Below are 23,761 nucleotides of genomic sequence, written 5' to 3' on the forward strand. Positions count from 1 at the left end.
TTTTGATTTTTGCGCCTAGACATCATGCAGGGCATATCAATTGGAGTTTTATGGCGGTCGGCCGTTGGGGCATTGTCACAGCTGGAGTTATGGAAATAAAAACTGTCTGCCATATCCGTTTGCCGATTTGATTAAGTTGTCAGAGGAGGCTCCCGGAGGCCCCAAGAGTCCTCCATCTCCATCTCCGTCTCCATGACGTACAGCTGCCGCAGACACCACACAATGGGAACGGCAACTGTCACTTGGAATGGGGAATGTGGAATGGGGAACGGGGAACGGGAAATGCTCAATTTGAGAATGGCAAATGGAGGATAGCCATCAAAATTCAATTGGTTTGAGGCACTACGTGAGACGCCTAGCATCATCGTCATCGTCGTCGTCTTGAGACAATGGCTGAGCAGATCCCTCTGCATAATTCGGCCATTAAGAGATGTTTTCTTGGCCCTGGCTTAGAGCAGACAGTTGCTGTTGCTGCTTCTGTTTCTGTTTCTGTTTCTGTTGCTGGCTGAGACAATGTCCGGAAAGGCCTTGCCTCATTAATGCACACTGAAAACATTACCCGGATATGACAGTCGGACGGATAAAGCTCTCCCTCTCTCTGTCTCTCTTTGGGCCCAGCGCCAAATGTTGCATTAAGATCCGAGCACGAGAGAATGAAAGGGTCCCAAGGTAGCTAGTGTCCAAGGCATTCAATTAGTCCTGGGTCTCCCGAGTAACCGCCTCCAAGGTGCATCTGCCGAGGCCTTAGGAATAGACTATACATATACGCAAAAGGATATATTCAAAACCTGGTCTGAATCCAAGGAGAACATGGTTTCATTCGTCAGTTAGAGAGCCATGAGTGTCCGAAAGGAAAAGGAACAAAGGATATCCGAGCTCCATTCATCACATCCAATCATACGCTTTGAAGAAAGGGTGTTGAAGGTCAGCAATACCACAAAATCCTCTCAAATTCTGAGTTTCTCTGAGAAAGTAAGAGTATACCACAGGCAGATCTATGTAGTGTAAGTCTTCCGAGGTTCTCGTTTATTAGTCCAAGATCTGTGATCTACCGCAGGGGCAGTAATTTTCCCACTTTTATGTAGTTTCATGTTGCAGACCAGACCGAAAAAAGAAAAACACTTTGATGAACTAGTTGGTGGCATGCTGCCGTTGCCGCTGCCGCTGCCGTTGTTGTGGCCGCCCCGTCCATCAGCACCTCTGGCTCGTTATGATTTTATGATCGGCCAGGAACCACCGCACACGCAGAATTTTATGAGCGATGTCAAATGGTTGCGTCAGTTCTTGTTGCGATCGAAAAGAAATATGATTTGTAAAATTGGATATCAACAAAATTTAACGAGACGCAGCTCTTGGCCTGGGTATTCCCCAGGGGCACCACATGGACGGGTGGAGGTGGATGCCTGTTGGAAGCTGGTAGTTGGCCGCACTCAGAACATAAATTATAATTTTCTCAGCACCCCCAAACGCTACGGGAGAGCGGCGTAAATAAATAAAATTAATCGAAATAACAGGCAAACACTGCGCATAAAACTGATAAAAGACGTTCGAATTAAGGAGCCTACGATGAGAACCAGAACCAGAAAACGCAGTCCGATTCCCAATCAAGTGGCATGACCGATTCCATCGGTGGGGTTTAAACGGGGTCAAGCGATTGCATTCCCCATTCCGCCACCTCCACCGCCACCTCCACCGCCACCGCCGGCACCTTCCCCTTCATTTTCTGTTTTTTAACAAAAATAGCGCAGACAACGGCATCGAAAATATAATAACATCTAGAGACGGGCGATGCGGGCTGGGGTTGGGGTTGGGTCGGGCGAACATACGGGTATCTGGAGAACTGGAGAGAGAGTCCAAAAATAGGTGCCCACACTTCTGGCTTCGGTTCTCCGGATGCCGCACACGAAACATCATCATTATGCACAAAAATGCAGCCCGGAGTTGGAGTTTTGCCGTAGAGCAGTGTGCTCGCAATACTGGCGGACTGCGATTATTACTGCAGCGTCTGTGTCGCATTAATCTATCATCGTCATCATCATCAGCAGCGTTTTCTGATGGCCAACAAAAGGACGCGACAACGTCTAGCTCCGTGCGAAAGGTCATTCATTGTTGATGATGACAAAACGCGAATCCCAAGCGGTTGGCTAGACGGGGCTCACACACCCCACTCTCACCCCAACCCATCTGCATAGCTCACCCCAAAATGTGAGGCTCTTGATTTCCCAGATTTCCAGCCTCTAGGCAATGCAGACTTCACTGCGAGCCAGTTTCGAGGCGATAATGATAAGGTAATACCAGTCAGTGTCGATGATACTGAATTTCCATCTTACTTAATGATATTAATTATTTGTTAAATAACCTTACATATATGTATGTATGTATATGAGTATGTAATTGGTTGGCCCACAAATAAGGTTTCTGTTCCTGAATGCCAGAAAGGCATACCTACATATGTATATTCTTAGTAAAAATTGTTCCTCCATTAGATCTACGATTCCACCTTCCACCTTAAGGAATTCATCTCTAGACGAATGCAGATGGGGTATGATAGAACAGCCAGAAAGGCATACAAATGTATATATTCTAGTAAAAATTGTTCCTCCATTAGATCTACGATTCCATCTTATATTTGTATGCACATTGTACACATGTAGGTAAATATATGTAAATTAAGGAATTATATAAGCGTTTTGTATGATGTTAACTAATTAAAATCCCAATTTTTTAACTAGATAAAGCTTTCCTCTGCTTTTCTTCAGTTCGCTTTTTTCAGAAAATATACGAATTCCATCATAAATTATAGATTGACAGAACACCCAAAAAATCATTGTCTCATAGCTTTTACCGTTAATTCGAAACAAACTGAAAAGCTCAAAGCTTTCAATGCGAAGCTTTCAGGTATAGGATGAAAGTTCAAATGCAAGACAAAAGCTAACAGCAGCTTTTAGGCAGTTCCAGCGCCAAAGGGAAATAAAGCTTTAAAGCTTTGAAGCTTTTACCGTTATGAGTTCAAGACATAAAAATACATAAGGGACATAAATAAACTTACCTGAAAAAATAGTGTAAACGCTACCCATTGATAATATTTTGTGTGCTTTATTGTTAGAGGGCCACGCCCCTGTGAATTGTGAACTCCGGGAAAAGGCACCTCGGAACCTTGCTTCTTCATAAACGCATCGACCACTGTATACGTTGAGTGTATCCAACAATATGTGTTGAGAACATCTTCGGGAATGTCTCTGTGTGTTACCAAAGAGGATATATAGTATATTGGATTCATATGAGGAAATCAGCTGATTGCACTCACCTTGTGTGTACACAGTCTATGGGATTTCCTACGTACTGCCGCGTCGTCACAGCAATCGAGAATGTGATCAGTAATATAACCGTTGCGTTGGTGTGCAGGCGAAAAACAGGTGAATCGATTTTGACATGAGACACCTGTTATCGAGCGCCAAGTATCGATATCGCAGAGTTGTTTTTTGGGTTGTGTGTGAATTGGTTTTGGTTTGATTTGGTTTTTGTTTGGTTTTGGTTTGGAGTGGGCGAAGAGAAAGAACATTATTATTGAGGGTCTTGACAGTGGCGCAAGTAAATCGATCGAAAGTAAAACGAAAGAACAAAATCAAACTGATGATGAGAAACTTCTGGAACGCAAAACTTTTGCTATGTCTGTTCTGAATGGAGTCGAGACTATGGTCGAATAGTACTCGAGTGCTTTCCATATCTGGGGGGTTGTCTGGTTATATACTATATGTACATATATGTATATGTATATAGCTAGATATAGATTGGTAATTCAACTCGTTTCAACCATTTCTGTTCTGTTTTTGATGGGCCTTACAATTATCTAGTTAACTCTCGCTTACAAATTAATACAGGGGGAAAAACTTGCTCCAGACACAGTACAAAGTTTTATTTTCAGATTAAGGGCCCGTGCCCGTGCCCGTTACCGTTCCACTTTCAACCTGAACTCCTTGCGGCAGATCTGTTCAACGAGTATCTGTTCAATTTGAAGGCGGAGCAGAGAGCACAGAGCACAGAGCAGAGCCTTGTTTGTGGGTATTAAAATTAATGCGAAATAAATACAATTTGCATTTTGAGAATTCTCGAATTCATTTCGGTTTTTCCGGTTTACTTTTTTCATTTTTTTCTTTTCTTTTTTTGATTATTCTAAGCAAGTAAGTATAGTAAGGTGTCACAGCAATTGTTTCGACTGGTTCTTCATTAGCCCTTTCTTTATTACACAAAAACAACAAAAAGGAGAAACAAATCAAAAAGCTAAGATTCGTGTGTATATGAAAGAGATAGAGAGATAGACATATAGAGAGAGAGATAGAGAGATATTGAGAGAGGTGTGAGAGAAACGAAAAGTGATTGAACTGTCTGGGAATGCAGATTTCGAGATTCGATTGCATTGGAATGGGGGCCACTGAAGTGATTAATAGAAGATTCGATTGAAATGAGGAGAGAATGAGAAAGGGCCGCTTCTACTGTTTGTTAATTTCAATTTTGGGCAACCAATGCAACTCTGCATCAAAATTTAGCTATCGAATTTTCTTGATTTCTAACGATGACCACTTATCGATATTGATCTGACTGACTGACTGGCTGACTAGTTATGTTTGAAATTGGTTAACAAATAAGGCAAACCAAAAACTTGGAACACACAGAGAGCGAGAGACCGAGAGAGATAGATAGAATGAGAAGAGAGACCTGTGAAATTTCGATAATGGCTTCAGAATTTGACAATTTGAATCAGAATTGAATGCAATTAATTGATTGAGTGATTCGGTGGTTCAGAGTGAGTGGTTTGTTGGTTGGTTTCTGGAATCGGATCGGTTTTCTTTATTGGTTTGGTGTTGGAAAACGAATTGGAATTTGTGGTTCTTTGTTTCGTTTCGGCTTTAGCAAAAGGTGAGTTGAGTTCATGTTAGTTAATACGTTAAGTGGTGAATACTGAGTTTGAAATTTGCTGCAGTGGTGAGAGCAGTGAAGTGATCGGTCAGTGATCGGTGGGTGATCGGTGAGTGATCGGTGATCCGTGATCTGTGATCGTGGTGATCTTTATTATCTGTTGTGACTGTGGTGGGGTGAGAGAGAAACATTTGTGCTACAGCCACAAAGCTGCACTTGTTGGTGAGTTGGTGAGTGGTGATCGCGATCGTGATCGTGATCGTGATCGTGATATTGGTGAGTTTTTTGTGATAGGCTGTGATCGGTGATCGTGGTCGTGATCGGTGGTGTTGGTGAGTTGAATTGGTGTTGGTGAACTTTCGTGTGTGTGATCGTGATCGCGAGAGACAGAGAGATAGAGAGATCGGAACAGAGATATAGAGTGAAGTGATTGAGTGAGTGAGGGTACAATATAGAAATTAATTGAATATATAGTTGAATGTTAATAGAATTAGGTATTTTACGTGGTGAAAAATCTATGTGAGCTGGAGATTGAATTGAATTGAATTGAATGTGGCGAAAATGTACGAGAGAGAGAGAGAGAACTGCTTATATAAAATGGTTAAAAATTTGTTTACGTTTATTCTAAAAAAATCAAACACAATACACAAGTTAGAGTGAGACAAACAGACATAGAGAGCGATATAGAGAGATACATATATATTATATATACTGAGAGAGATAGAGAGAGATATATAGTGAGTGTGTGGTATAGATAGATACAGATAGCGCTGGAAAGCTGGGTTCTAAGGCTCAGTGGGCGCTGTGTTCGGTTCGGTTTGGTTTGGTTCGGTTGCTTTAAAGATCGAAGAGTGTTCAGAGCACATGTATTTTGGAATACGAGCATAAGATATGTAGTTCCCTGACACGCATCGATCTAAGCAATTCCAAGCAATACTTGCTCAATGATTTATTTTATTTAGCTCTTACTTTTGGTTTCTTAGCTTTACAATTTCGGTTAAGCAGGTTTTTGTTATCCTGTATTGTTTCATTATTATTTGTATTTTGTTGTGTCTGAGTTGTGTCTGTATCTCTTGTTGGTTGGTATTCTTGTGGTTCTCTTTGGTTAATTTCGAAAATGAAAAGAAAAACTTTCTCAAATACATCTGGGATAGAGATAAAGAAACAGAGAGAGTGGTATATAACTAGCTATAGTTTATATAAAGATCTAGATATGGTATAAAGTAGTTATGTTTGTTCGGATCTCTGTTGTTTCTTGTTTTTTGTTACTGTTGCTGTTGTTTCTTTGGCTGTAGGTGGTGTGTGCTGCTGGCCTTTTTGCAGTTTCGAGTTTTGGAGTTTGGAGTTTGGAGTTTTGTTGTCTGGAGCTGACTTGACTTGAGTTTGTGGTTTGGTTTGGATTTGTTTTTGGTACTGGTTCTGGTTCTGGTTCTGGTTGCGTTTAGCTTTTGTTTTTTCTTTGCTGGTTTACTTTTTATATACTTAAAGCTGACAGAGATACATACATGTAGATAGATAGATATATAGTAAGTGTCTGGTTTTATCATTTATTGTTGCTTTATTGGTTTTTGGTTTCGGTTTTTGGCTTGGTATTGGTATTGGTTACGCTTGCTTTTCTTTTGGTTAGCTGGTTTTTTTTTTTTTGCTTATCTTTTGGTGAGGTGGGGGGAAAGGTGAGAGTCGTGAGATTGCGTGAGAGAGAGAGAGATAGACAAATTCGAGTGAGTTTTTGGTGAGTAAGTGATTCCGTGATTGAGTGATTGAGATAGATAGCTAGAGAGTAATTTTACGTTGTTATTTATTCAATATTCAATATTCTTTATGTTTTATTTTCGGCTTGTTCTTTTTAAGTGTAGATATTTAATTTTCTTGTTGTTTAATTTCGATTTAGCATGGTTTTTTCTGGTTTTTGGTTTAAGTGTTGGTGTGAGACAAGTATACTTATTTTAAGAGAGAGAGAGATAGATATAGCGAGAAAGAGAGAGATAGAGGTACAGTTGAGCTTGGCTTATCCTAGCAGTCGAAGACGTGGCGGGGTGGGGCGGGGCTGGGCAGGGTGGGGCGGCAGTTGTTAGCTTCGAAAGCGTCGAGTGAGTGAGCACTTGGCCATTCCAAAAAGTGAGAGTGAGTGAGTGAGCTGGTGTGACCAGGTGAGAGCGAGCTAACGTGTGACAGAGAGCGGCGTGATACGTGAGAAAGAGAGAGAGAGAGAGAGAGCGACAGAGCTTGACTGTGGCTTGTGGCAGAGTGTTTAACGAAAGACAAAGCAGGACAAAGAGTGAGAGAAGCTCAAATCATACGAGAGGAAGTGGACAAGGGATAAGGAGGTAGGAACAGGAGGTAGGTCCTTAACCGAGTGTCTTGTTTGGGTAGTGGTTGCTGGATTGCTGGGTTGCTGGGTTGCTGGGTTACTGGGAAGCTTTCGTGTTCGACTAATTTGCTGGTCGGCTTATGGCATTCGCTGATTCGTGACTTTGGTGACTCGTTAGTGATTCGTGAGCTCGTGACTTTTGTGTTTGGTTTTTGGTTTTTGGTGACTCGTGTCCTGTGCTTGGCGTGTTTCACATTTAGCTGTTTTTGTTGTCTTTTGTAATTGTTTAAATGTTTTCCTTTTGGTTTTTATATTTTGCATTGCATCGATTCGATCATTTTTTTGTGATTTTTGGTGAGAGGCATAGGCATATTTTTTGGCATTACTTTCGTCACAGTTTGCACAACGGAATTGTTCTTTTTTGATTAGGTTTGCGTGATTTCTGGAATGATGGTGGGTCCGAATTGGCATTGTTTATAAACTTGAGTTAGTTAATCAATCGTTTTAGTAGGCTACAATGTTTAGGTGAGGCGTTTACTTTGGTTTCTTGTTTCTGGTTTGTCTTTTTGTAATAGGCACTTTCCAGGGACTTGTCTGGGTTCTAGACTTGGGATAGACACACACTATACAAAAGAACATATTACATACAAACGACAGAGAGTGAGAGAGACGGATAGAGCGATAGAGAGAGACATAGAGAGCGGGGCACAATTAGAGAGAGCTGGAGGAGAAAAACATAGAGGCATAGAGATATAGAGACGGATGATCATTGAAAGGCGTAAATCAAAACATAACCAAAACAATAAGCCGAAAATGTCTACGAAACGAAACGAAATCGAAACGAGCAAACAAAAAACGGAGGGGGACTCGGAGCAAGAGGGTCGGTCGGTGTGCACGACTGCGGGATACCCTGTTCGTAAAATACAACCCTACAAGGAGAACTCTAAGCTTTCTTGGCTCAACAACAAAATACACTGCTTATGGCTCAGTCAAGCTGATCTTTCCCCGAAAATTGTATATACCTTAGAGACTGTAGGGCACTTCCTGTCTCTGCCTCCGGCAATCCTTTCTGCCCAAACCAATCTACCCGAGTGCACCCTTGGGTTATAATGAAATTCAGCCCAAGTGGATGAACAATGACTTCTCCCTATTCCTATACCTATCCGTATCCCTTTCCCTATCTCTATCCTTACACCCATTCACATATTATTTCCCCGTCCTGTCCCTGTCCTCGTCCCCGTCCCCGTCCCCGTCCCTGTCTCTGTCCCGGACTGACTTGAGTGTGTAAGTAGCTTGTGTAATAAGTATCATGTGCGCTGGACTGGCTTACTTGAGGCTGATTAACAAAATGAGTAGAGAGAGGCTGAAGGAGGTCTACGACTACGACGACGACGACGATGACGACGACTTCAGCGATTTCTCTGCTCGCTCTGTGCGACTGACTGACTTATGCCCAGTAACCATAACAATGAATTTTATGCCCAGTTCCATTCCCATTCCCATTCCCATTCCATCCAATGCCTCCAGACTGGTCCTGGTTACTGCCACTGCCACTGCCACTGCTAGGCAATGACTGGGAGCTCGTTTCTGCTATTAGAACAACATTGGCAATATATTTTGGGCAATAAAAATAAGCTTTGCTACAAGGAGGCGACTTCCACAGGCTTTGCTTGGGCTGTGCTTGGGCTGTGGCTGTTATTGTTATGGGCCTTGCCGCAGTGCTTGCCACTTACGCTTCATTAGGATGCGTCTGAGAACTCTTGCAGCAAAGTCAATAATAAATTGAAGGCACCAGAAGAGCCAAGAGCCCCAGAGCCCAGAGCCCAGGGCTGAGGGCTGAGGGCTGAGGGACCAGCGAACAGCCAAGTGCCAAGTGCCAAGTGCCTGGTGGCAATAAACAAGCAACCAACAAGGACAGATACCCATCAGATCCTGCCCGCCTACCGTCCCCCAGTATCCCCCACTGCCTCCTCGACTCGGCTCGGCTACAGATCATTGGAGTTGACTTTAAATTGGCGACTTAAACGAACAATGGGTAGAAATTTCAGCAAAAATCAAACTCAAATGGGACAAATGTGGAAACAAACAACATTCTCGGAGGGTGGTGGCGGGTGGCTGGTGGCTGGTGGCTGGGCAAGGCTGTGTCTGGGGTGGGGTGGAGGGGGGATGGAGGGGCTGGCGTGTTGGAGCAACCTTTTGCAGATTAGTGTAGGCTGCAAGTGTACTAGTAAGTGTATTTGCTGTATCTATGTTCGTGTTAGAGGTAGAAGATTCAGTTTTGAGGAGGGTTTTCAGGCAGACTTGATGCTTCTCTTATGCAATATACAAATACGTTGGATTATAGATACGATATTTTATGTGTGTGTGTGTGTGAGTGTGTGTTTATTTAGTAGATAGGTGTTCGTGTACCGTTTGCATTTGAATTATATTTTACTCATACTTCAGTTAGACTTTGTTCTGTTTAAAGGGTTTTCTCAATACAAATACTTGGGGGCTTATTTACACATATCAAGGCCGGAGGTGCCTGGGCCTGGGCCTGGGCCTGGGCCTCACTCAGAGACTCCATTCCTGTCAAGGTTTCGACAAAGGCAAGACAAAACTTACATACAACAAATTAAAAACTTAAATGACGTGCCACAAAAAATGTGTCGCTAGAAAAATGAAAAGATCTTGAGTTACGTGCAGTTTTGGGGGTCTTCTTGGCCCTATACATATGTATATCGTATGTACATTTCAGAGAAGGACACAGAGAGCAGAGGGTAGTGTAAGGTGTAGGCATGCTTCCCTCATATATAGAGCAGTGATTGGGGGGTATTCGTGTAAGCCAGGGTTGCCGAAGCTGTCCAACAAAATGCAAACAACAAAGTTAAGCGAAGGCAATTAGCAGCAAAGACGGCAATCGGAATTGCTCGGTTTTTTCAGTATTCAACTTACTTATAGTATTGTACAATAGATAGATAGATAGGTAGATAGGTAGATAGGTAGATAGATAGATAGATAGATAGATACATACATATGTATATATATATATATAGAAGAGCGTGTGTGTGGGTTGGTCTATCATACAGATATGCAATATATTGTGTGTCTTTGGTGTGGAGTAAAAAATCAAAAAAATGTGGACTCGGTTTGCTTCAGAGCGTGTTCTACTGGGTGTGTTTGGTGGATAGTTCTGCGCTGGTGTCTCTGTGGCTCAAGTTGCACTTCGAACAGGTATATAGATAGTACATGGTATTAGTATTGGTTCGAGTATAGTATAGTTTATAGTTTAGTTGGAGTAAATAGTTTGATTCGGTTAGTATATGGGGTATATTAGTAGTAGTACATGGTATAGGTATAGGTATAGGTATATATGTTCATGTTTACTGTAGGGTTTGCATTTGTTTTAGTTTTGGTTTGGTTTTGGGTTTTTTTCTTTTTTACACTTTGGTGATTCTTCATTTTTGGTTTTTCTGTTATTCTCGTTTATCGAAATTTCAAAATTAAAACAAAAAACAAATCTTGATATCTCTGAACTAAACTAAAATTATTATCTTATGCGAGGGTATACACAGATATACACAGATCGAGATGGCGAGAGAGAGAGAGACACAGAGAGACAGAGAGAGAGAGAGAGGGAGTGAGACGCAGTGAGACAGAGATAGAGCGAGAGCGAGAGCGAGAGAGAGAGAGAGAGAGAGAGAGAGTGGGGTAGAGACAGAGATACAGAGGAGACTCGGTTCATCCGATGATGATTCTACACAGAAATTGCTCGATTGCCAACATATATGCTGCCTGTCCGCTTAGCAGTTGGTATTTTTTTTTCTTTGGTATTTTTTTTTCGTTCATATCAATTGTCGGTTTTATATATCGCTTTTTTTCGTTTAGTTAACCAAATTTAATACAATTGAATTTACACACACAAGCGCACGCTACACACGCACACACACAAAAACATTGAAATTAGCATTTTTTTTTTAAGTGAGACAGACAGAGACATTGAGAGAGCGAGAGAGAGAGAGAGAGGGAAATTTGTGGTATTTTTCTAGTATTTTTTCGGGAGGGACTTTTTGTTCTGGTGGTGTGGTTGGTTCGGTTTTTGTGAGGGGGTTACGATTACGGTGGTGGTACCTCTGCTTCATCGTCTTCATCATACGGCTGGTATTTTTTTTTTCTTCTCAAAAACAAAGTGTTCGAAAAAACGCCAGCACAAAAAGCATACTGCTGCATACTTTTTGGCTTTCGAACCGGGCTCTATTAGTTTATACTTGAGTATGGTATTATTTGGTATAGAGTTTAAGTTTCTTTTTTTTTGGCATTCGTCAAAAAAGTTGTTTGCTTAAAGTTCGCTTCTCTGGTACTTCGTTTTGGTATTTTTTTTTTTTTTTTTTTTGGTTTTTTGCGTTTTCAATCAATTAAAATTGCACATTTTCAACAACATCAACAACGACAACTACTTTTTGGTATTATGAATAATATTTATTGTATTGTAATTTTTTTGTTTTTGTTTGTTCTTTTAGATAGATATATAGATATATATGTTGAGGTATGCATATAGATATATATATATATATGTATATATATGTATATATGTATGTATGTTTATAGAGTATGGCTATAGATATATTTAGTTTGAGTACGAGTAGATAGGAATATAGATATATATATATATGTAGATGGTGTTGAGTACGATAGTTGTTGCTTCTCCTCGATTCTGTTCCAGCGATCCTTCGTTCGCTTCACTGCTTATCGAAATAAGGAAATAAGGAAACGAAACGCAAAAGACAATCGATTACGAACCAAGGAAAAAAAACGATTACGATTACGATTACGATAACGATTATTATTAGCTGGAAATAAAATAATACAATCGTTTTAGCTCTCGTTTGCTCGGTGCAATCAGTTGAAAAAATGAGCAGTCGAATGGTATTCGAAAAGAAAGAGAACTCAACTCAAATTAAACAAATCTACACCGATATACGTACAACTGTTTACAAATACACATACAGACAAGCATACACATACACAATGCGATATACTTATGTTTGGATGCGTACAAACACATATACATACACACACAAACACATACATACATACCGTTCTAGTGCCATCTATTGTTAGGTTGAGATCGCTATCGATATCGATGACAGTGAGACATTCATAATCGGAATTTCGATGACAATCGCGAATTGGGTGCGTATTTTTTTACCAGTTTTATCAAGATTATCTCTTAAGTTTCGATTTGAGAATTAACAAAATTCAATTTGGCTTCGATTCTCATGCACGCGAACGAATGTACGCCTGTATGTATGTATATATGCTGGCATATATCTTGCTTAGTTGGTAATTAGTAATTAGTAGATAAGGATTTGCACTTGGTAATACGAATACGGATACGGATACGGATACAATACCACAAATGCCGCAATACGAGTAGTAGATATTGATTGATTACGATACGTTTACGATATATGGTAAGGTACGTTTGGTTTTGGTTTTGGTTTTGGTTTGTTTTGTTGATCTGCTGATTGAATTGAAACATTTCCGTGTACGTTACGCTACTACAAGGATCCGACAAAACAATACAACAAATGATACAGTAGATGGTACAGTAGCATATAGATATAGATATGGTATGCATATTATAGAACACAAGAGACTGCAATTGATTGAGTTGTTAGTTACGGCTTAAGACACGTGCAATTTGTTGTTGGGGGTTTTGGTTTGGTTTTGGTTTGGTTTTGGTTTTGGCATTGTTTTGGGTTTGGATTGATTGGTTTTAACTACTTTGGGGGACGGACAGGGGAGAAAAGAGGTGTATGTGTGTGAGTGTGTGACAGAGAACTTGGGTAGGTACAAAAACAATAAAATAATATAGGAGATATTCTCAAATCAATAAATTTTCTTTCCAAATGTGTGGGTGGGCTGGGATCTGCGGGGGTGTGCACGGTGTGGGGGTAGGCAAAGTGGAATCAAAGTGGTCATAGATATTTCTTTTTATTATATTTTTTCTTGAATCGAATTTAAAGAAAAGTTTTGTATAAATTTAGGTTTATTTATCTATAGTTCAGGTTAGGGTTTTCAGGCTTCTGGACTGAGAGAGAATCAGAGAGAGAGAGAGAGTGAGAGAGACAAAGAGAGAGAGAGAGAGAGAGAGAGCGAGAGCGACAAAGAGAGAGACAGAGAGAGGGGGGGGGGGGTTTCGTTTTGTTTTCTTTTTTGGGTTCTTGGCGATAGTTCCATATAAGGTGGAGGATTTGTTTGCTCAATTTCAAGTTTGCTTTTATGTGTTTGTTTGGGGCCCGCATTGGGGATCGTCGCATTTGATTTTGGCAAAATATTTACACAGAACACCATATACGCGGCAATAGAGCTATTTTAGGGCTACGGCTACCTTTAGTTCTCAGATTTCAGATTTAAGATTTCAGATCTCAGATTTCGGCTTCCCGTCTCGTATGTTGGCAAGTACTTTGGTTGTTTCTTGGTTGTTTTGCTAGGCATTAAGGCCAGACCTACTTAATTTCGATATACTCGATTGGATTTACTTAGTTAGATACGCATAAATAGTCATCGTTATTGATAGATGTGGAAAATCATAATTGAAATCAAATGAAAAGTAACTTTTACTTTAGTTTTTTCTTTCAGTTCCGGTTGTGGCACTTTCGGCACTCAGCGTTATTGCAATGCCTATCGGTTATCGGTTAGCGGTTATCGCAGGTGGCAATCGCAACACTTTACTATACTTTTACAAATCTGTTTAACTGGATTCTGTCTGTGCGTGTGTGTGTTTGTGTCTGTGTGTGTGTGAGATCAGAGTCAATTATAGTTATAGTTATAGGTTTTAATAGGGGTTTAGACAGAGAGAGATACAAAAATACGAGTATCTAGAGTATCTAGAGTATCGGGAGTATCGAGAGTATCGAGAGTTAGAGAGAGGTAGGGATACAAGTAGAGATAAAAAGACCAGCAGAGAGACAATACGCTGGGTTTCTCACAAACATCATTTTGTATTAAATTTGATTTGGTTTCAGTTTCAGTTTAATTTGAGGTTTAATTTTTGATTTGGATTTCATTGATTGGGTTTCTGTTTTGTTTTATCAGGTTTTTATCAGTGCGGTTCGTTTTGACGATTTCTTTTCAATCGCTGACGTTGACAGCATATTCTGTGGTAGCAGGCGAGCAATCTGTTGTCGTTGGGTTATGTTTCTTGTTGGCTTTAGCTGGTGTCCTACGCGGTTCGGCTGCTTTTTGATAGAATATCGATATCGATAGTCGATTATTGAATTTGTATCCCCTGTTCTGTTCTGTTTTTTTTTTTTTTTTCAGTTGTGGTTCTGGCTCCTGGATCGCGGACTCTACTCGAGTTAAACACAATCAAACAAATTCACTGAACAAGAGAGAGAGAGAGAGAGAGAGAGAGAGAGAAGATAGAGATAGGAGAGACAGATTGAATCGAAATTCGACAAAGCCAAAGCAAAGTTAATGATAATAACCAAAGGTTATAGGCCGCCAGATGGCGCCCCGTGTAGCTAGGGGAATGGGGGACTCGAAAGGTAAAGCTAAAATATAAATAAATAAGCGTAATTTGAGCTAATAATAATCTACGATACGTATATGCAATATTTATAAGGCAAAAACAACGCATAGATCAGGTGTGTAAAACAAAGTGTAATAGAGAGATAGATGGACAGATAGAGGTGGGGCGGGGCCATTCGAGAGACCCTTCTTTTGCGGGCTGGGTTTGGGTTGGTCAACCTTGAGATTGATAGACAGATAGATAGATAGATCAATTGAAGGATCGAGACTGAGTTGAAGTTGATTATGGGGCTGGTTTCGTTTGGGTAGGGTGAGGAGGTAAACAGGTTGAGTGGTTGAGAGGTTGAGAAGTGGAGAGGTGGAGGTGTGAGGTTTTGTGGGGTTAGTTTTAGTGGTAAATGAACTAGAATTGCTTGTTTTGTAATTACCATTTTCTATCACTTTGCGTTAGCGGGGTGGGGGGATGGGCGCCCCCGCGTGGGCACACCACACACACACACACGCACCACCAACCCTTCGGGGGTGCAGAGCAGTTGTGGAGCAGTTGTTCTCGATTCTGGCTCGGAAGGGAAGGCCTTCTCGTTGCAGTTCGTTTACTGATTCTGGTTCTGGTTCTGTTTTGATATTATTTGATTGCACGTCCTATCGTTGATCGTTGATCGTTGCTCGATTATTGCTTATCGGTTATCAGCTATCGGCTATCGGTTATCGACTATCCGCTTCTTGCTTTATTTTATTGACTTATCGTTTGATCGATTTTGTTTCATTCCTAAATCTCAGTCACACAATCTAAGGCCACCTATTGATAGTTGCCCTGTTTTCTTTGATTTTATTTTATGTGAGTTTCTTTTACTTTATTTTAGAGTGCTTTGCTTAATTATCGATATCGTAGTATCGTTATCTTTATTGCGTCACGATTTATCGTTTGATATTGATTACGATTTGATTTTGGTTTTATTTGTTTTGATTTGATTTGGTTTTGGTTTGTTTGGTTTGGTTTGGTTTTCTGCTTGCAAGTTCATATGTAAATAATTGTTATACATGGATATACGTGGCTATATATACATACGAGTTATCACATTCGTTAGCATTATTCATTCGTTCGTGTTCGTTCGCTATTCATATTGTTCTTCCCGACATAGTTCTCGCTTGATTACCGCTGGCATCGATATCGATGGCCCACATTTTTGCCGCACTCTCAACTGTCCTGTACTGTTTCTGCTGGTGCTGCTGTCTGTAGGACCTGGCGACTCTGACTCTGACTTTGACTCTGACTCTGACTTTGCTGGGGCTTCTGGGCAGGACTTCTGGTCTGCGACTTGGACTTGGTCTTGGTCTGCTGCGAGGGCGCTTGGCCAGGCCATGTGGCGGCAGCCTCCTCGGCCGTTGCTGTTGTGGCCGCTGTTGCCGTTGCCGTTGCCTCGGTCTCGGGCTCGGTCTCCCTTATTGTCCTGATTGCACTGTTCGCTGTTCTGTTCGTGGATCTTCTGCTTGAGATCGTCGCCGGCTCGTCGCTGGGCAGGGTTGTCAGGGTTGCCTCATAGCCGCCACAGGCTTCACCGTTGCCGTTTCCGTTTCCGCTTACGTTGTTGCTGCTGCTGTTGCTGTAGTCAACCTTTGATGATGTTTCGGTTCGGTTCGGTTGGGTTTCGATTCGATTCGATTCGATTCGGTTTTGGTATATTGGGTTCGTTTGTGTTTTTCGGTTTCGGAGATATATATATATATATAAAGAATAAAACATTTGCTTTAAATTACATGTTACCCTTCATAGACGGAGAAAGGTAGATACTATAAAGTTCGAGAAAGATGGGCCCAGGGACAGGGACAGGGACAGGGACTTGGAGACTTGGAGACTGAGAGAGACTTCGCTTCGGTTGGGGCTGTGTTTCTGAGTGTGCCTTGTGTGTGGGGAAATCATAAGCCTAGACACGCGCACACAGAAAACAAAGAGTTCTAGAGCTAAACTTATAAGAACGGTTAAAATCGTACAATAATTTTCTTGCCAAAAATTTTCATTACACACAAACAGCGAGAATAGAGTCAGACATAGACATAGATATAGTACAGCTATAGGTATAGTTATAGTTGTAGATTTTAGCTAAGCATATCAATCAATCAATTACACAGCCAATTACAATCAAAAATCAAACTGAACGTAGACAAAAGGAGTGACAGAGACAGAGACAGAGACTTGGGTTGCCTTTTGTGTGGGTGTGGGTGTGTGTCTGTGTATGGTATGTGTGTAAGCCAGAAAGAGACGCTTGTATTGTGTGTGTGTGTGTGTGTGTGTGTGTATTCTGTATATTCTGGTGGGAGAAAGAGAGAGAGAGGAGAGCTCTGCGAGAAAGAGAGATGGGTATGGCGGATGGCTGGACAATGGTTATAATGGACAATGGGCAAAAATGGGTCTGTGATGGCGCTACCAACTCTCTTCCCTGCCCGGCGAGGCCCAGCGAGCGAGTGAAAGTGAGAGTGGGCGAGAGAGTGGCAAAAAGACAGAGATGGCTGTTTTGTTCTTGGCCATCATTTTCTTAAGATTGTCCTTTGTGGGTTTTTCTTTCGTTTCGTTTCGTTTTTTTTTTTGTTTGTTTTAAGGGGGTTTTTGTCTGTTTTTTTCTTTGTCTGTTGATATTTTCATGTTCAAAATCCTACTTGATGAATGTTTTGCATATTAATTTCATTTTTTTTCATACTCTTTTTTTTTCTTTCTTTTTCTGTTTTTTTTTTTTTTTTTTGCAATTTATGTGAATGTTCATTTGTTTGTTTCCTTTTGTTCTGTGATCTTTTGAAAATGTTCGCTCAGAATGTTAAGGCTCACGGTAAGTATATTATTATTATTATTATTATGTATTATTATTATGTATTATTCATATTACTTTCGCTTTTTTTTTTTTTTGTATTCATTTCTTGTTGGTATTATTATCATCTATGGGTTTTGGTTATGGAATGGCAATGGTTGAAAAGTCACGGCCTCCAAACTCAAACGCAAACAACAGAAAAAACATGGCGGGGGGAAACAGAAAAGAGAATGGAATGGTTTCTTTTTTGGGGACCAGCTCGTACGGATGAGGCTAGTTCTGGAATCTGGAATCTGGAAGCTGGAAGGACATTTATGCCCATCCACTGCCACGTTTACAGAGTGTTTGTTCATTTGTCAGCTGTTGCTTCAGCGCTTGCATTATTATTTGGTGGTGATATCATATATATGTATATATTGTGGTGATTACTTGATTCGGTTTGTTTTCGAGTTTGAGATTGTGGTCCACGGGCTGTCAGGGTTGCTTCTCTCGCATGGTTTTCACGACGAGTTAGTTTTTGGCTTTGGATGTATGTACATACATACATACATGATGGATGTACGTGGTACAGTATGGTTTTTGGGGCAGTACAGTGTAATTTGTTTACATTTTTTTTGGTTTATATTTGGTATTTTCTGGTATTTATCTGGTATTTTGCTCGATACTTTGTTACGCTTACAACAGTGGTGGTGGTAGTAGTAGTAGTAGTAGTAGTAGTAGTAGTAATAGGTATGTAGTAGAAAGTAGTAGTAACATATTCGATTTGTTTTTTGCTTTTCAAGCATTTATTTTTTATTTTTGTTTTTTTTTTCGGTTGTGGTTTTACGATTTAAACTCAATTTGTATTGTATTTTTGTTTTTCGTTTGGGTTTCGAATTGAGATTGAGATTGAGATTGAATTGAGTTGAGTTGGAGTGGTAGTAGAGTAGAGTATGGTATGGTATAATCATTCAATGAACCAAAGGCGGTATAAAAATAGAGCAAGTTCATATGGATTAGTACAGTTGTTAAAAGGAAACAGTTGACACTCACCGATGATCTACTCACTTGCATAAACGCATAGACGCCGCGTAAAAACTCCATGTTATTTTGTTGCTCTTGGGTACCCTTTTTGGTTGTGCGTTGGGCCCGACTTATATACTGCTTAACGGTGTCCGCAACAAGATGTGGCTTTAGTTTGCGTGATAGAACCCTGCAACGAAACGCAACACAACATCAGTGACGAGTCTCACAGGGAAAGAGCGAGAGAGACGCTCTGATATGTACACGCGTATATACTGGGGCTTATCCTCAGTCGAGGTCATCCAGTGCTTGACTCGGCCCTCGCATCTAAATTTAAACGTTAAGCAAATTGTCACTCGAGAGGTGCTCGCCTTTCTCATCTTTTAAACGGAAACACTTTCCTCTGCCTTTGTGCTAATTGGCCGCACTTAGTGGGTCTACTAGTGGCCCAACCCATCCCCGTCCCCATCCCCACACACATCCACAGCCCACTCCACCGCAGGCATCCACTTGTGCGTGTGTGTGTGTGTGGTGTTCATGAAATATGCGCAAAGGCCACAGCCACAGCCAGGCCAGGGAGGAAACATGGATAGATAGCTAGAGGAAGGGGGGGTGGTACAGTGGCAAGATAGTGGGGGAATATTGGGTGGAATTTTTGCGTTCCCTAATTGAAATCCTCCTCGGCTGACGACTTTACGCATTTTGTGTGAATTGACAACGTAGATTACGCTTATCGCTTAATTGCCTCCAGCAACAGGGAGAGTTCTCCAGCTCCAGCTCTAGCTCCAGCTCCGATTTCATTTCCGGTTCCATCTACATATACATATCTCCCATACCCGCTTCGTTTCTGGCTCCGTCCACGCCCTGTTCTGGCACACACTCACGCATAATTCCCGTTTTTATTAGCCAAGCTTTTAAGCTCTGACTAACCAAAGACGCGGATAGACAGACACTCACTGGGAGGCAAGATGCTCACTCCCCATTCGTACACCAAGAGAAAAAAAGCATGTACATCCTGGCATAGATCAGATGGTACAGAAAGGATATATTACTCTGCAGAGATATGTTTACAAGAGGGATCGGGGTCACCAAACCATCGCCAATGGCTTCCACGGCTTGCCACCCCATTTCTCTCTGTGCATCATTCAGAAAAAACGATGCCAGTTGGCTGATAAAGACCAAGACTTCATTTACTACTCTATTGACTCAAGCATCTAGCTGCGAGGGAGATTTTCTGTGATTTTCTGTGCTTTTCTCTGGATTAGCAGCGCGTTTAATTGGATTCCCATGTGAGCACACAGACCCAGCAAAAACCATCATCAAGCGGAAAGAATCTTGTGGAACTTTCTCTGGAATTTAATTCCTGAAAAATGCAAAAATGCTATCTTCCTAATGTTGCATATTCCCAGAACGAAAACTAATAAACTTTTCTGTTCTGGTCTGGCCTGGTCTGGTCTGAGTCCTGGGCTGGCTGCCAACGCGCATTTCCGTTTCCGGTGTGCGCCTAATTTATTATTAATGAAAAAAAGAGAGCGTAGCGGCTACAGGAGCTGGGGGCTTCTGGGTGGAGGAGGATGCTAACTGCTTGCTGATTACTTTCGAGAGCAACATACACAAATTTCTCGTCTGCTGCTCTGGCCTCCACAAAATTTCCACAGCCTCTCGGACCTTGGACTCTGTGCATATTGACTTTAGCTCGGTCTGCATTCTCTGCCCCTTGCCACGCCTCCCAGCTGCCTCCTAGGGGTCGCTAGAAGCCAAATAAATTCGAGTACAAAGCAAATTGCTACGTAGGGAGGACCCGTACCCAGCCCCAGTTCCATTCTGAAGGAACAAAATTGAAAATACTTAAAAAGCAACATCGCCATCGGCAACATTACTTGTATTCTCCAAATGTCCTTTGGCTACACTTTCTCCTCCGGATGCCAAGGAGAGCGAGTGTGTTTCCGCGTCCACCAAATTGTACTTATTCCAATCCTTCGATAACTTGAACCCACTATCCCTTACATCCATTTCCATTTCCCTCTTCTCTTCACTGAACTGTCCGTTAATCTTTCTTTTTTTTTATCGCCTCCATCGTTGGCTTGCTTTTCCGTAGGGTATCCTCCAAGTCGATATCCATTACGGCTTTTCCTTCAACTTGTTGGCCCTGTTTTCGGCATTTCAATATGGGCTTTAGTCGACGAAGGGCGGTTTACTTCCAGGGAGGGCGTGGCAGCTTGCAGAGGTCTTGTTTTCGGCGTCGTCGCCCACTCTCTTTTGCTATTGTTGTTGTTGTCTTATTGAAATTATTTGACCTTTCGGCTGGAGGGGCACAAGCTTTTAATTTATTATTATTTTTGTAACCGCATTCACCTTCTGCGTCTGGGGTCTGGAGTCTGGAGTCTGGGTCTCCACCGATTTCTGGAGGGTTGAACGCCTCATGACTTTGTTCGTTACGTTCTTCCTGGGAAATATTTCGGCGGTTTCGCTTTGTTTTGTTTCACTTTGGGGTCTTTGTTTTGTTTTATTTTTCGGCTGACAGGCGTAACAGAAATGTTAAATTGCAAAAAATAAATCTTGAAATTGACTTTGTGCAGGCGCTTCGCCTCGGTTCGGTTCGGTTCGCCTTTGCTTCCTTGCGGTTCGCTTGTCCCTGGCACCTTTTTACTTTTTTTTCCTTTATTTATTTTTCTTGATTTTTTTTCGCATCTTTTACAAACTGTCGCCTTTTTGAGTTGCTGCTGACAGCGTGAAAATCGAGATAAATGTGTTTTTCCTTTTCCACAATCCCCCCCCAAGAGAAGGCGGCCAAGAGAACAGTTTATTTAATTCGAGAAAGAAGAGCAGGCACCAAAATGGCCATGAAGTGGCGCGGGAATATTTCTATTTAAAGATCCAAATCAGTGAAAGTCCTGAAAAGTCACAGGTAAAGAATGCCAGTCGCCATCGGATGAATATTTTTAACAACTTTTGAGGCGGTGGTGGGTGGGGCACTCCTCAAGAAATGTTGGCCGCCAAACCTGCTTCGAAAACCCATTGAGACCCCTGGTTTATGGTACCCCCTGCCAGTATGCGATCAATATATAATTCTTCTCAGTACCCATGCTGGTCCTAGGTCCTAGCTAGGTCCTAGGCTGCTCTGTAGATAAATATGAACTAATTTTGCAAACATTTTGCATTTTAACCAAATGATTTCCATTCTGTGACAGGCAGACGGCTTATGTGGCTCTGATTTCACCCACAAATCGGTTGCTGGGACATCGACTCTCGTCTGGATGGACTTGGGATGGGACTGACAGATCTGACTGGTCTTCCACCGTTTTAGTTGTAATATATGGTAGTTTTATGTTGGTCAATACTCGACTTTGCAAAACTCTTTCCTCACTCACTGCGGCACTCGACAAAAATCTGTCTCCTTCGCTCTGGCATCACGTGTCTCTAGTGGCGATGCGGCGACAACTGAGGCACAGTCACAGGCGGCGCTGCAGTTGCCCCTGCAACAGTTAATGGGAGGGCTCGAAGGCCCCTGGGGGTCAGCCAGACGACAGCTTCTCGCATGGAGCAGGGGAGCAGATAGCCATGCAATTGTTTTCCATATGAAGACAAAGCCATCGGAATTTTATATTTCAGATTTTCCCCATCGCTACTGTTTGCCTTTATTTGATATTCTTGGCTTTCCCTTCGATGCCATTTCTCCTTGGCTTCGCAGCGTAATAAGCACAATTATCCAAAAACAAAAGTCGGCTAATACACTGGGAGAAAACAGTGAATGCACATGTGTATCCATAGATAGATATATCTTGGGGTTGCACTTTCGGGAATCTCTTTCAAAATGAATTTCCCTTAAAAACCACAAATCTCCTGCCATCTTGGCAAGGAGAATTCCAATCGTTCCGACAAGCATTTGTCAGGAATATCTGGTTATTAAATTCCCTTCGAAACCATGCAACAAAATTAATAAGGACTATCCATTGCATTCGATGCGATTCCAGTCCTGTTGAGGCCTTCGACAACCCTGGCAGAGGGCTGTCCTGCCAGTCCTTTGGCGGGGGCCAATTAATTGCCCAACCACAATTTACTCTTGTGCCTGATATTGTCCTTTGTCTTTTGTTGTGGCGAGTCCTTCAAGATTGCCTTCTTGTTGTCCTGTAATTGCTGTCCTGCTGTCCCCAAAGCCCACCCCACTGCTGAGCCGCTTAAATTGCATGGAAACAAATCGAGCGGGGGCCATTGGGGGGTGGGGGCGATTGCGGTTGCCCAGCTGAAGAGGTCAGTTGACAGAGCTTGGAAAATGCCAATGCCAAAATAATTGCGCATAATTCCGTTTTCCATTTTGCCATCCAGCGAACGGACGAGCAATGACCGCAAAATGCATTTCGAATAAAGCCCTACCCCCCGCCCGCTCCCCACGGGTGTACGTAGTCCTGTGGCCCCTGGTGTGGATATTACAGGTACGAGCACTCGCTGCGCATTTGTATCGACATTGGCTAATGTACGAGGAGCCAGTCATAACCATATTTGATGCAAACAGAGTGGAGTCCTCTTTGGGCCGTCTCTCGTGAGTTTCCTTATGATTTTCAACAGCTGCTCTGGGAGTTTTCAAAGGCCTTTTGTCCGCCATTGTTGGACTTTACAGCCTGTCAATCGAACGGCACTGCCTCTTGATTGATCTTGGTTCCGTGGTTCCGTGGCTCAGTGGTTAGGCGGTGTTTCGGCGGTGGTTCGGCGGTGGTTCAGCGGTGGTTCGGCGGTGGTTCGGCGGTGGTTCGGCGGTGGTTCGGCGGTGGTTCGGCGGTGGTTCGGCGGGGGTTCAGCGGTAGTTCGGCGGTGGTTCGGCGGTGGTTCGGCGGTGGTTCGGCGGTGGTTCAGCGGTGGTTCGGCGGGGGTTCGGCGGTGGTTCGGCGGTGGTTCGGCGGGGGTTCAGCGGTAGTTCGGCGGTGGTTCGGCGGGGGTTCGGCGGTGGTTCGGCGGTGGTTCGGCGGGGGTTCAGCGGTAGTTCGGCGGTAGTTCGGCGGTGGTTCGGCGGTGGTTCGGCGGTGGTTCGGCGGTGGTTCGGCGGTGGTTCGGCGGTAGTTCGGCGGGGGTTCAGCGGTGGTTCGGCGGTGGTTCGGCGGTGGTTCGGCGGTGGTTCAGCGGTGGTTCGGCGGTGGTTCAGCGGTGGTTCGGCGGTAGTTCGGCGGGGGTTCAGCGGTAGTTCGGCGGTGGTTCGGCGGTGGTTCGGCGGTGGTTCGGC

The 23,761-nt window shown here is 42.5% G+C and overlaps 1 protein-coding gene across 1 annotated transcript in view; it reads right to left on the reverse strand.

Annotated features, from left to right (window-relative positions):
- LOC6599427 (innexin shaking-B) overlaps nt 1-23,761 on the reverse strand; it is a 52,632-nt gene that overhangs the window by 13,861 nt on the left and 15,010 nt on the right. Inside the window, exons 2-4 of the mRNA XM_026991379.1 lie at nt 18,577-18,736; nt 3,308-3,441; nt 3,050-3,239 (exon numbers count right to left, since the gene is read on the reverse strand). Of these exons, the coding sequence (XP_026847180.1) occupies nt 3,050-3,239; nt 3,308-3,441; nt 18,577-18,736 (484 nt within the window). The remainder of the gene's footprint in view (nt 1-3,049; nt 3,240-3,307; nt 3,442-18,576; nt 18,737-23,761) is intronic.

Source organism: Drosophila persimilis, unplaced genomic scaffold, assembly GCF_003286085.1.
Source record: "Drosophila persimilis strain 14011-0111.01,24,50 unplaced genomic scaffold, DperRS2 tig00000663-arrow-arrow-pilon, whole genome shotgun sequence".
Lineage (NCBI taxonomy): Eukaryota > Metazoa > Arthropoda > Insecta > Diptera > Drosophilidae > Drosophila > Drosophila persimilis.